This window comes from Neltuma alba, unplaced genomic scaffold (assembly GCF_004799145.2).
Source record: "Neltuma alba isolate B1F8T4 unplaced genomic scaffold, ASM479914v2 tig00013081_pilon, whole genome shotgun sequence".
Classification (NCBI taxonomy): domain Eukaryota; kingdom Viridiplantae; phylum Streptophyta; class Magnoliopsida; order Fabales; family Fabaceae; genus Neltuma; species Neltuma alba.
In genome coordinates this window covers 114283-127470 of record NW_021637411.1, presented here as the reverse complement: position 1 = coordinate 127470, position 13188 = coordinate 114283, and the positions used below count along the sequence as shown (strand labels likewise).

The 13188-nt window shown below is 37.1% G+C and overlaps 3 protein-coding genes across 4 annotated transcripts; 2 read left to right on the top strand and 1 right to left on the bottom strand.

Annotated features, from left to right (window-relative positions):
• Positions 1 to 302: 302 nt before the first annotated feature.
• LOC114734211 (UBP1-associated protein 2C) lies at positions 303 to 3846 on the top strand. The gene is made up of 6 exons (XM_028921770.1): positions 303 to 488; positions 1397 to 1517; positions 1736 to 1879; positions 2139 to 2335; positions 2452 to 2527; positions 3142 to 3846. The coding sequence occupies exons 1-6, from the start codon at positions 364 to 366 to the stop codon at positions 3433 to 3435; spliced, it is 957 nt and encodes a 318-aa protein (XP_028777603.1). The 5' UTR covers positions 303 to 363; the 3' UTR covers positions 3436 to 3846.
• Positions 3847 to 4392: 546 nt separating this feature from the next.
• On the top strand, positions 4393 to 6582 carry LOC114734212 (uncharacterized). Of its 2 annotated transcripts, XM_028921772.1 has the most exons (3): positions 4393 to 5037; positions 5560 to 5687; positions 5859 to 6582. In XM_028921772.1, the coding sequence occupies exon 3, from the start codon at positions 5907 to 5909 to the stop codon at positions 6324 to 6326; it is 420 nt and encodes a 139-aa protein (XP_028777605.1). In that variant the 5' UTR covers positions 4393 to 5037; positions 5560 to 5687; positions 5859 to 5906; the 3' UTR covers positions 6327 to 6582. The 2 variants fall into 2 exon arrangements, with proteins under 2 accessions (XP_028777605.1, XP_028777604.1); XM_028921771.1 differs by lacking the exon at positions 5560 to 5687 and having other exon boundaries at positions 4395 to 5037.
• A 2852-nt stretch (positions 6583 to 9434) lies between these two features.
• On the bottom strand, positions 9435 to 12887 carry LOC114734238 (G patch domain-containing protein 11). Its single transcript, XM_028921815.1, has 4 exons — positions 12747 to 12887; positions 11199 to 11729; positions 10083 to 10148; positions 9435 to 9946 (listed from the first exon to the last, which is right to left on the bottom strand). Exons 1-4 carry the CDS (start codon positions 12873 to 12875, stop codon positions 9887 to 9889), a joined length of 786 nt encoding a protein of 261 aa, XP_028777648.1. The 5' UTR covers positions 12876 to 12887; the 3' UTR covers positions 9435 to 9886.
• Between the last annotated feature and the right edge of the window lie 301 nt (positions 12888 to 13188).

Genomic DNA, 13188 nt, shown 5'->3' with positions numbered 1-13188 from the left:
TGAATACCATTTTATCAAAATTTTATTTACTTTTATTTAAATTTTTATTATACATCATTGTTTATTTTTTGGCTAAAGGCGTTTAATTTCTCAGTGAAACAACCGTTCAATCGCAACATCCGAATTCCTAAAGCAAAACACTTAAAAGATCGCTGTTTTCTAATAATACTCCTATTAAAATGTGATATAAAGATTATTTTAAAAAAATAAGATAAGGCAAGATCCGCTGGAAAGCGTTGGGCTTTAGAAGCCGGGTTGGGCCCATAAAAGGCAAGCCCTAATGCGGTGCCGGTGCGTACACGAATTCGCTACCCTCTGATTGCTGAAGATAGGAGGAGCGAAGCCGGAGAGCAGGAACCGAAGATGGATGATTTCAAGAAGAGAAAGCTAGAAGAGGCCGGCAACGGCGATGCTTCTTCAAAGGAAGAGCTTCGCCTTCTCCTTGACCCGCTGGCCAAACCCCAGCTTGTTGATCTTCTCGCTAAACTGTATGTTTCCTGCTTACCAAGTTCTGGCTTTATTATCTTGACTCACTGAAACCTTGTTGCAGGGATTCAGTGCTCTAATATCTTCTGCTTCTTCTTTTTTGTTTAATTCAACTGACTTTCTAATCGTAGGCTTCTTATTAGATTCTATTGAACTTGAACCCATTTCTGCGGCCGACCTGTCAGATTGTTCTTTAGGATTAGAATTACAGTCGCGTTATCATACACGCATGCTCGCGCCACACACTCTTAAGCAAGTCCCCCACGCACAAAAACAAGTGCGCCCATCGTGTACTTTCTAAATTGACATCTCTACTGATTCGTCGTTGACGTCGACTCTCCAATCTTATGGAAGTTCCACAACATTTTGTGTGAATTATATTAAGGACTAAACTGTCTTGGCCCTAATCCATAGTTGTTGCTAGTCCAGCCCCCTGCATACTGGCGGGAATGAAAGATTTGTTTCCCAGTTTATCTAACTTTTCCTGGCGTTGTTCACTCGTCATTTAAGAACATTATTTCTTTTCTGATACAGTAAGTATATTTTATTTTGAAGTCTTTAGATATTGTTTTTGGGTAACAACAGGCTAACATAGACGGCTATTGCGACCGAATGTTATAGAGTGCAGCATAAAATACGTTGTGGCCTGAGATTAGTTTCATTAAATGTCTGAGGCTGCTGTGATTGCATTTATCGCTTTATGTAGTTCGATGCATATAATATGCACACGTGATCTTAGTTCTCTTGTCTTTGCCTATTTGTGATCTCTGAATAACTAGTGCGTGGTGCATGCACTCTGCATGACTGCACGTGTATTCATTGAAAATGGGCCATAAACGTATTGCACCCAATTGTGTGCTGTGTGATTGACCGTGTGCACATGTGTTTGTTTGCATGTTGAGGCATAAAGAGGGTCCCAATATCCTTCGATTGCAGAAGAAATAAAAAGTATTGCAAGTGCAGATCCTGTTCATCGAAAGCTTTTTGTTCGCGGCTTGGCCTGGAATACCAGTTCAGAAACCTTGTGTGCTGTGAGTGCATTGCTGATTGTTGATTGTGTTTAGTGTGCCATGCTTGTGTTTGTCGCATATCATGAGGAACAAGCCCAGGATGATTTAATGATGGGATGGCATATTTTGTTCTATTTTCATTTCTGTACCCTCTCCTGAGCTTCAACAGTCTCTCGGTTTTAAAAATTGAAGTCTTCCTTCTTTTATAGATTACATCTTTGATTTATATTTGCTTTCAGGCATTTCAAGAACATGGAGAAATTGAGGAAGGGGCTGTTATCTATGATAAAGCAACTGGAAAATCCCGTGGTTATGGTTTCATCACTTACAAACATATGGAATCAACTCATCGTGCATTAAGAGCCCCAAGCAAGTTGATTGATGTAAGCTTAAGCTCATTGTCTTGCTCTCTGTGTAATGAAACATGCGGACAAAGTGGCATTGTGAAACAAAGGAGAATATAGTGTATGGCTTTCAAATGAAGTTCACTGGTGGTGTATCCTTAGTCTAATGCCTCCTAAGATATTGTTTAGATGGCATTGTCTTTTTTTTTCCTTCTTTTTAAACCTAAAGTTTACTTGCTAGTCTGTCGTCTTCTATGCCACATCCCCTCAGTTGATTTTAGGGCTTTCTGGCTCCCAGGGCAGGTTGGCTGTCTGTAATCTAGCTTGTGAGGGTCTAAGCGGAGCAAGTAATGCCCCTGATCTTTCCCTGAGGAAGCTGTACATTGGAAGCTTATCACCAGAAGTCAGCAGTGAAATGTTGCTCAACTTTTTTGGGAGGCATGGTGAAATAGAGGAAGGGTCAGTTGCATATGACAAAGATACAAATGAATCTCGGTGAGAGTGTGAACGTGTTTTTTCTCCTTGATACAATATTTTATTGTCTTTGATTTCTTTGAAGTTACTAAAGTACCTGATTTTTTTCAACCTGCCAATCTTACCTTGAGTTGTAGTGGTTTTGGCTTTGTTACATACAAGACTGCAGAAGCTGCGAAGAAGGCAATAGATGATCCAGAAAAGACTCTTGGGGTATGCAAACTCTTAAATTTTTGTTTTAATCGTGGTTTGATCATTGGACCTGATTGCTGCTATGCTAAAAGAAGAATGGCTTGGGGTTGCAGCATGAAAGCTAGAAAGATCATTGAGTGAAACACCCCCCCCCCAACCCAGAAAAAAAAAAAGAAAAAAGAATTGAACAGTCAAATCTTTCCTACCATACTTGATAAAAACAAATTATGAAAATTCCAACAAATTCTGTTCCATAAGAAGTGGAATTGGGAGATATGTCAAAAATTAGTTAATTAAATGAATGTTAGCTAGCAATTCTCTCTGGCGTTTCTTGGTCTAATGCAAAAGAATGCAGATTTATGAAACTTACTCAGGCATGAAGTTTTCAAGTGCTTTGGCTGCTAAATTATAGGAGCATATGCGGTGGAGAAGATTTATGCTTTCATCTGTGTTTGATTGATGCTACGGAGCCTCTGATCACATTAACTATTATTCATAATGCTTGGAAACGTAACTTGGTAGCACTTCTAGGCTATAACCTTAGTAATCACAGTTCTTATCATAGCATTAATTTGCCTCAGGAGTTGTGCTGTATAGACACTGAAGCTATTGCACATTGCATTCTTTGGTTGCAGGGGAGGAACGTAATTGTAAAATATGCGGATTCCCATAAGGGTAAGACAGGACAGCCATCAGCGGTGCCAATGACAGCCTTACCTATGGCTCCGGGTTATGTGCAGATGCAGCATGTCAAAACACATATTAGCAATCCCCATGTTGGCTACAATTACCCTCAGCCCGTAGCATCATACCCTGCGCCTTCTTATCCAAGTCCTCCCGCCGCACCTGCACCTTATCCTCCTGTTTCTGGGAAGTCAACTACGCCTGTTGGAATGAACAACTACCCATGTTACTATCCTAAGCAATAACTAAATTCAGCTAAACATGGTGATATTGATTCTTCGTCTCTTTGCCTTGTTCTCCAGTAGCACCAGCTATTTACTATGCGTCACGCTCTCTGTTGTCTCTATCTTTAAAAGTCTGTTTTTTTAATATCCCCGGGTCGGCTTAGTGACAGTGGATGGTGGGTGGAGATTTCATTGACAGACCAAAGTCAAGCGGCGGTGTTCTGTATACTTTTAATTATAACTTGTAACGGGATGCGTGATGCTAAATTAAATTAAAGAACGAAATTGTTCTTCTGCATGATCTGTCTGGACGAGTTTAAAGTCTTGGGTCAATTTTCTAGTTTGAATTTTTAGATTTCGTAGGCTGTATACTGTACGAATAATATTTGTGGGAAAGCAGTAAGGAGTTCCTTGTTTCATGGAGATTAGAAATCGAGCTGTTGAGAACCAAGCAAGATGGGTTACTTACTGTCGTTGGAGATGAGTTTTTCGTGGCCAGCTATTTGTAGACAAACGATTCTAAGAAAGATTTAGCTGCAACGCTCATTCGAATTCCTACAGTAAGCCAGCATCGTAATCTTGATAGCAAGCTATTGGCCCACCACCACCCGTCTATATCGGCTTAGGAATCCTTGACTAGGCGGCCTACATTTCCTATTGCAGTTGAACATTTTCAAATTTAGAGCCAGTTGTTTTTCCATTATTAGATGATTCATCATCCGAATATGTCAAATGCCATTATCACAAATGGCACTGCAGCTATTATGCCGCGGCCCAACTGTGTGACGTCCCCTATCTGATGTTACTGTAGTCTGAGTCAAAAAATTTTCATGTTCTGAAATATATACGCCAATTTAAACGGAAGAAAGAAAAAAACTTAAATTAAAGGCATGCCAGCAACTTATCAAACTGGTTTTTGGGCCAACAGTCTGGAATTTCATTTTGCGAAATTTATGCAGTGCTTTCTTTTAAGTAAATGCATAAATTTGGGCAATAGTTATTTCTTTTTCAAATCATTTATTGCCCTTTACTTTTCAACAATCGTTGCCGAATCACTAATATCAGTATAATTATAAGTTTATAACAAGCATTGCTCTGATTTTTGTTTTCCCCCGACAATTTTGAACGGAATAGTTATAATATGTACGTATATGTCTACATTGCGGCCAATTAATGACTCACACAACGCCATCGCTTTTGATTTTTTATTTAATTGTAAGTTGCGGCAGGACCGGACCCTTTGCACATTAAAAAAATAATTAAAAAAATCTTTATACATTCTGATCGCCATTTTCTTTCTTTGGCTCTAACTAGTTCCTCCTTCGTCTTCTTTCTTGCTCCCTGTGGCCACTGCTTTCAGACCTAGTCCCGCCTGCACTTATCAAGTTTCAATCTTTTGGCTGCTATTTCTATTTTGGCACATCGGCTCCTGATCTAAGTCTTCAGTATTTTTATCCCAGATCAAATTTTTTAGCACTTTCTAGCGTCTCTTATGCTTTACTTCAGACCATTCACAGAAAAGGCTATACTTTCTTTTGGGTTCACACAGTTCCTGGATTTGTCTTATCAGAGTTTATAAAATGGTTCGTGTTTGAGATGCAGAAAGCAGATAGCAGATACCAGGTCAGCCTCATTTCTCCTAGTGTCTCTTGCTTCTTACTCGTATATGATGCGAAGTCTTCATTTCATGGAAATTTTTTTGTATTTTTGATAAATCTTGTTGTCTCTTTGGTTTCTGAGAATAAGCTAGAACACTGACCAAAATTGTTAATCTTTAGTTATACTTGTTAAGACGATAAAAAGTTACAAATACTCACTCAGATTGGACTTGGATTAGGTGGCAATCACGTTTTCGGATATCTTGACCAAAGAGAATCTAAAATTGTTAATTCCCGTGATTCTATACTGTTCATTTGTTTCTCTTGAGCATTGATATTATTATTAGCTTGGGTCACTCCATATAATTGCCCAGATGAAGAGGGCATGATTGGGTCACTCCATATAATTGCCCAGATGAAGAGGGCATGATTTGCTCTGTCTAGCGATCAGATTCAATTCGCTAAATGAGGTTCAATTTATTGTTCAGGGGAATGATTTTAAATGATGCGTAATTCTTTATTCATTCCCCTCTTAGGTTCTTGCTAGATGCTTTTTGTAATGTTCGAAAGTGAAGATTAGACAGCTAGGAAGAGTGGATGCAAACCCAAAGCTTATGAAAGTGACTACTACCCAGAGAATCACCACTGAACTAGTTTCAATAGTTTTGCTTGATGGTATTTTGGTTCTCTCATTTTTTTCTATTACTCCTTTCCCTTTATTTGTGAAATTCAACCGAAGTATTAGAAAAGTCAGAGATAAATCCGTGGTTTGAGCACATCATTACCATTCAGTTTATAGATTGATCTTCACTTGGTGCTATAGGCGTGGTCGTTTCATCTTTGCAGATATCTGCTTGAGATATTTAGTAGATCTCGTCAAAGGTACTTTGGACGATGGGCAGAGGCAGAGGAAAGGGGAAGAAGCAGACCGTTACTTCTAAGCAGGAGGAACCCGGAAGCGGTGAAGAGGAAAGAATTCCTGCCTACAGAAGAAGAGGAAGGCCACAGAAGCCATTGAAGGATGAGATTGAAGAAGTAGAAACAACTGAAAAGATTGGAGAAAATGGTGAAAACTTGAACGGTAATGTTTCCAGCAATGAGATGAAAACTCAGCTTGTCCCAGAAAATAAGAAGAAAAGGAAGAGGTCCGTACAGATCAAAGAAAAAATAGATACCACAAAAGAAGAGAATGGCATCAGAACCAATAAGTCAAGCTCAGATGTTCCAACAAAGACTGCTGGGTTCCGACAAAATGGAAGCAGGCGGAAAAACAAACCTCGCCGTGCTGCTGAAGCCGGAGTAGACTGCAAGTGAGGTTTTCGGCCTCCGTGGAGATTTTTTTTTTTTTTGATGAAAATGGATTCAGTCAATCCTAGAAGACTTCATGTAGTGGTTTATGGCTATTCGTTTCATATGTTGTGACTTTTGTATGCTATTCCTTTAAATGGGTTGTTTTCTCTGAGCTTTCTAAGCTTCATATTGCCTTATGTAGTACTTGTATCTACATTGTATCTCTATAGAAACTTTTCAAAGTCTATAGAATTCCTTTGATCACGAAGTAGTTCAATTATCTTAGGCTTTTCCTTTAAGAAGTTCTGTTGATTTATCTACTTGAGATTTCATGTCAGCAATGCCCATTGCTTAGCTTCCTCAAATTTTTGCAGATCAGTAAAAATCTGAAGCAAGAATATTAGATGGAATCCTGGCAGGTTGGTCGCGAATTTTAAAACTGACTGTTGTGTTCCCAATAACCTAATAAGTAACTCATGTTATGGATTGAGTGTCCCTATGCTGATTGAGAGGCATTTTAATTGGAATGCTACTTGCTGGTGAGACCAAGAGATCTATACGGCTACAACATATGATATGGGGACACTGATGGAGGCAGGGAGCATATTGTAATGCAAAATTAGTAACTCTTGTTGCCAACACGTAACAATCTTCCCAATGATGGATATTATGAACATATTCTCAGAGTGCTGGTCACGCGAGTTTCAAACAGATGATTCTCTCTTTATCCACGGCAGAAAATTCTTTCGGTTCCAGACTTCCAGCACTTTACCTTTACGATTTTTTTTGGATACCAAAAAAAAAAAAAACTTAGGTGGGTTGGGTCTTAAAGTCTTACCAGAATTAATGTATACTTTCAGGTTTAAAAAATATTTACATATATATTTACAGAGTGTCCATCAACAAAGGTTTTTATATAAGTAGTAGAATTCAAACTCATAATTTTATGAATTACAAATCGATTCCTTACTCATGACTTTCACGATTTTGTAATTGTTGAGCACATTGGAAGGTCAATGCGATATGCGAGGCCCTATTCTTGAGTTTGGCCTGAGAGGAGCTCCAGGGTTGAAGCCTTCTTCGTAAACCTTGTTGGCGTTTTAATATTAGTATTTTTCTCGATAAATTCAATTTCAGTCAATTGAATTGCCCAATAAAATAAAATAATTATAAGTGAAAGCTCTGCAGATGGGTTGATTGCCTGGGCACTGAAGACTGTACCAGTAGTTGTTAATGCCATTGTTTCCCACGGAAAAACAAGTAATAAGTGAGTACTGTATTCTATAACAACTCAATCTATATTTGCTACTACCTCCGCTCCCAATTATAATTACAAGACCTTATTTATAGACTATAAATAAGATCTTATAATTAGAACTGAATGTGGCTTTAACCCAAATATTTTCATTGATTTTTTTTATCTATACATATTTTTAACTAAAGTCATTTTTCTTCAAAACACAGCTGAACACTAAAGGAGTGTTCAAGGAAGTGTTTGGCAAATTTGAGAAAAGTTTGGAACCCATACCGAAGTTTGGTCCCAAAAGTATCTGAACACCCTATTATTTTTTGGAATCATGGTTTTGTCATGAAACCATGGTTTACACTGTCAAAACCTTGGTTTTGTCATAAGCAAAATTTTTTTCGCTTTTTGAACGAATCTGGACGTTGCTGTAAGTTGAAATTTTTTGTCCCATTAGTGTCAGATCTTCAAGCCTTCACATTTCTCCTTCTTTCTCCTCCTTGATTTTTTCTGTTTTTTTGACTGGTTCTCCCCCCACTTAAAACAATATTTTTCTATTGAAAAAAATTATTCATTTTTCTAAAAACATATTTAATCTTATATTTTATAAATATATATACACATATTAACAATTAATTAATATATTTTTTACAGATTATTTATTATGTTGGAAAAAAAAATAATAACAAATTTATTATTCCGGTCCTTAATGTAGGACCTAATTGGAGAGTTAATATTGATCTTAAATATAAGGTCTATTTTATATGGTTATCTTCTTTTTTTTTTAAATTAATTCTATCGATGTTCCCTCAACAATAATCAAATAGGAGAGGGATGAAGAAAATTAAAAAAGATGCTTAGAGTGTCTTAAAAAAATCATATTAACTAATTTAACTAATATTCTTAATTTACATAAATTAATTAATTAGATCTTACATTAAAGATCATAGAAAAACTTCAAATAAAAATATATTTTTATGTAATTATTATATTAACTTATATTCTTTTTAGTAATTTGTACCTAAAAAAGTGTTTCTCATAACAATTATCTAGACACTCCTATTTTATCATAATTATTTTTTTACAAAATCTATTTTTTCAAAATCTATTCTCAAAAATAACTTTTCTCTCAAAAGCTATTCTCCAAACCATGATTTGATTTTATCCAGACATCCTCTAAGAACATATAAAAGTGTTTTTTAAAAATATTTTTTTATAAAACGAGACAAACCCGTTCTTATATTTACTTCTTATATTATAAAAATACTTTTAAAACTATAGTTTGGATTATATCTAAACAATCTGTAAGTAATTATAGGCATTAAGCTTATTTTCACTGAGTCCTATTGTTGAGAGGAGTGTTACGCTTTTCTTGGGCCCACCATTTATTTATTATTATTGTTATTTTTAAAGTTTTGGGCGCGCTAAGAGCATTTGTTCTATTTCCTGTCATCTTCGGAGAAGTCTTCCAAAATCCAAACAAACGAGAACGAGGAAGATAGCGATGGTTGAATCGGAATTGCCAGGTGTACGAGTTGGCAAGAAAAGACGCAGAGCGCAGAGGTAGAGCTCCGAAATAGAGGAAGGAAGAAAAAGAACTCCATATGGCCATCTGTCAATTGTCATTTGTCATAGTCCTCCTCTGCTTTCTGGATCCATTATTTTCTGTGCAAAGGGTTTATGATGACGCAGCACCAGCCCCTGTCCCCCTTTCTATTCTCAACCCTTCTCTCTTCTATATCCCTCAAATGGGTTCATCCTTTGTGTCCACCTCCTCCACCCACCGCCACTGCCTTAACGGCTTGAAATTTGGCCCCAGATCCACCGTCGGAACATGAGCATTTATCTTTAACAAATAAGAGGAAAATATTTCCTCCATACACATTGCATGAGAAAAGATGCTTCATCTATTCCCACTCCCAATACTCCCTCAATTCAAGTTTTGGTTGAATGGTTACAATAGCAATTTAAGGGCTTTATTCCTTACAGTGACAAGCACTGGAGGTGCTCAAGTTACAACATTGCTCTCAAAATACATGTACGATAGTAATACGATGCTCATGAGGTACATGCCAACCCATAGAAATCTAAGATGTTTATATAAATTGTCCCATGATGCAGTCGCAAGGAAGGCGAATTCTTCAGTGGTAGTCTTCACACATGAATGCCTCTAGGCAGGCTCCGGCTTTTCATCGGCATCCGCAAGAATGACCTCAAAGAATGATCAGCTAGCCGAGGCACATCAATCAATCTCCAATGCAATTTGCATTTGCAGATAATGGGACTTTCGAGACAACAGGAAAAAAAAATCTGAGCTTGTCCGCATCTGAAACTCATCAGTTCAGTGGTCATCTTCATTGGGCCCAGGGCAGTTAGCCAAAAGAGCATCATTTGATTCATACTGATCAATGTAGAGAAAAATCAAATAAAAGAATTAGACACTAGGATTTTAAATTTGGGTTGTACTTTCATATTATTGAAGTTTCTTGTATTTTCGAACAGCCACAATAATAAAAGTACATCTTGCGTTTGCTTACCTTACACCCACAAAAGAGGCAATACTGATGCTCATCCCTCAGTTCCATCAGAACATCCTGTAAATCCTGCATTTACATCACATTCTCGCCATCAAAATAGTTACATCAAGGGTGGTGAAAATTAACCAAGTTACCATTTTAAAGCACATACTACCTCCGGTCCTTAATATAAGATCCTATTTGACTTTTATTTTAGTCCTAATTATAAGACCCCAATCCACTTTGTCTCTTATATTTACTCAATTTTTTCCAAGATAATCCTTCTAATAATTATAGTTCTAGTTAATACACTTGATTAACAAGGATATTTTAGGAAAAACAACACCTATTTAGAACAAATAACTAACTCAACTTACTTCTTTAATCTCCTCAAATTAGTTAACTGGCTCTTATAATTAGGACTGGAGGTAGTATCATGTAAATAGCAACAATTATTGAGTAGGAAAAATAACAAAACAAGCTATAATCAAGAAGAGGAAAAAAATCAATCCAATTCTCAAGCAAGCAACTCGCACCAGATTCAGAATCAATCCAATTTATTTAAATTATTCTGTTAATCAGCCCAAAAATCCACCTTGAGCCTATCTTCAACCTTCCACGCATTAAGAATAAAAAAATGGAGATGACCCTAGCTCTGTTTATAAAACCTAACTCTATAAAGACATTAATCCATATTTAGCAGAGCTAAAAATAATAATTAATTCAATCATTTTAAAAGTTAAAAAAAAAAAAAAAATCCCACGACTGCATGGATTTGAATTTAAATATACACATTCATATCTAGAAATGGATGGCCAATTTAGCGATCTAACATACTTCAATTAGAATTAGCCCGGCATGGCAGGGTTCAACATGCGTTACATTTGACAGCATAAAAGTAGTAAGTTTCCAATCCTCATGTATCAGTGGAGTTAGCTTTGAACCCAATCAATGTCATGCCCAGATATCATAGTGAGACGACATTCCATACATACGTATCATTATATTACCCATGTTACAATAAAGCTTGATCATCAATCTCAACAAATGAGACTTTCTCCCATGTAATAAGATATCGATAACCAAAATTAGCTTAAAGAAGTTTCACTTGGAAAACAAAAGAATGAAGTTACATACCTCTTCTGTTATTTCTTCCTCATTCTCTTCATCAACATCACCCTCCTCCTCCTCATTCTTTTGTGGTATAACTTCCCTGTTCTCTAACTGGTCAAGAGCAGCCTTTGCCTTCTTGAAATTGCTTACAATTTTCCTACTCTGCCAATGTGACTTCTGCCTAAACCCAAATTCTTCCATCAGTGCCTCTTCTTTCCTCTTTTTCCTCTCCACCTTCATCTCCTCCCTTTTCCTCTTCTCCTTGTGGGGATCATCTAGTCCTATACCAGCTCGTGACCGTCGAATAGCAAGTCCTACAGGTTCAGCCCTGCCTGAACCCTCCTTTCCAAGGGCAGAGCCTGGCGTATAACCCATTTGTTTGAGCAGCTTAAATCCAATATTTGATTGTGGAATCGGAGCTTCCACTTTTGCCAATGTTTGCTCATCTTCTTCTTGTTGCTTTTTTTGTCTTTCAAGTTTTCTTCGTTCTTGCCAACTGAGATTTTTCAACTGCTTTTTGGAAGAGTTGATCGTTGTGGCTTTCTTGTCAGAGCTCTGCATCACAGAAACGGATTATCTTTTTTTGCATGGAACTGGCAGTTCTCTTGACCTAGTCAAACTATGGCATGATGCTAAGCTCAGATATGATCTTGTTTTTATATTTTACTAACCGCCAAACAGGAAGATAAGTTTTTACTTTCACTTTTTTCATTCCCATTATTTTCTCGATATAGAGTTACGCAAAGCCTGGGTTAGCAAACTATCATCTAAGAAGCATAGACAATGACATCGCAAGACCAAGAAATATGTAATTTCCATGTGAGTGATTCACACATGTCAGACATGGCACAGTTCATTTTCTAAATTGTCTATGCTTTATAGGCTGGGAGCTTTCTCCTCTCAAAAAATCATGATTTCTGGATTCTTCATCCAAAGACCAATCTATCCAAAGTGAGAGTATTAAGTATAGCCTGTGCATCCGATCCTATATCGCCATACGCGATTTTACTCTAAATATGCGCAATTTCAGAAAGATATATATACATATATATATATTTAACACTTAAACTTTTAGGTGTTGCCAAGGGATTAAAACCACCAAGGCATAAGAAATAAACATTACTAGCATTTATATGCTTTTAGAAACATAATTCTGACGATGGCCAAAAGGAAAAAAAAAAAAGGAAGCATAATTCTGACAGCTTAATCAATTTGGCCGTCTCTAACTTTTAGATAGCAGGATGTAGCTCAGCATAAAGACGACTAAATTCTTCAAAGAATTAAATTTGTAAAATTTTGTTCTTCCAACAATATTGAGGAACAGGGAAAAAGGAGGTTATAGGAAATTTATAACATGGATGATACAACTTCTCAGTCCAGGAAGCCAAACTTAGCCGGCTAATGCATTCCCAGGATTTATTGTATATCTTTCTATCTTCAAAGACCCAGAGAAAGATGCATTACCCAATTCATATCTTCATATTTCACTCGCTCTAAGTCATAAAATTTTCTTCAAAAACAGTGGGAAAAATAAAAATACAACGGACACATGGAACGAAAAGAAATTAATACCTTTCCAGGAAAAGATTCAGAAGGACCAAACGCTTCTGAAGGAAGAAACTGAGAGAGATCCCCCATGTAGTCTTCATCTTGTTCTTCCCCCTGAGTTCCGTTTCTGCTCTCCTCCTCACCTTCCCTCATGTCTCCGGCCGCGATCGCCCCGGAGCCCAGTAAACCGGAGAAACACACCTTTAAAACCTCTATAGGCCCATTTACTCATCAACCTCAGTCACTTTCCAATTGGGCCTATTGAGATTTAAATGTTATTTGAAAGCCCAGTATGTTTTTGGTAAAAAAGCCCATTAAATATTTTGTGGTGAGAGGCCCCTAATAGCCGGTTTCGCGCCAGAATACAACGAATTCAGCTGAGTGGACCCCATTTTACCAGAGACTAAATAAACAGTTAAAACGCCCAAACCTTGGTGATTTTCTCTCTTCTGTTCTTTCCTTTTTC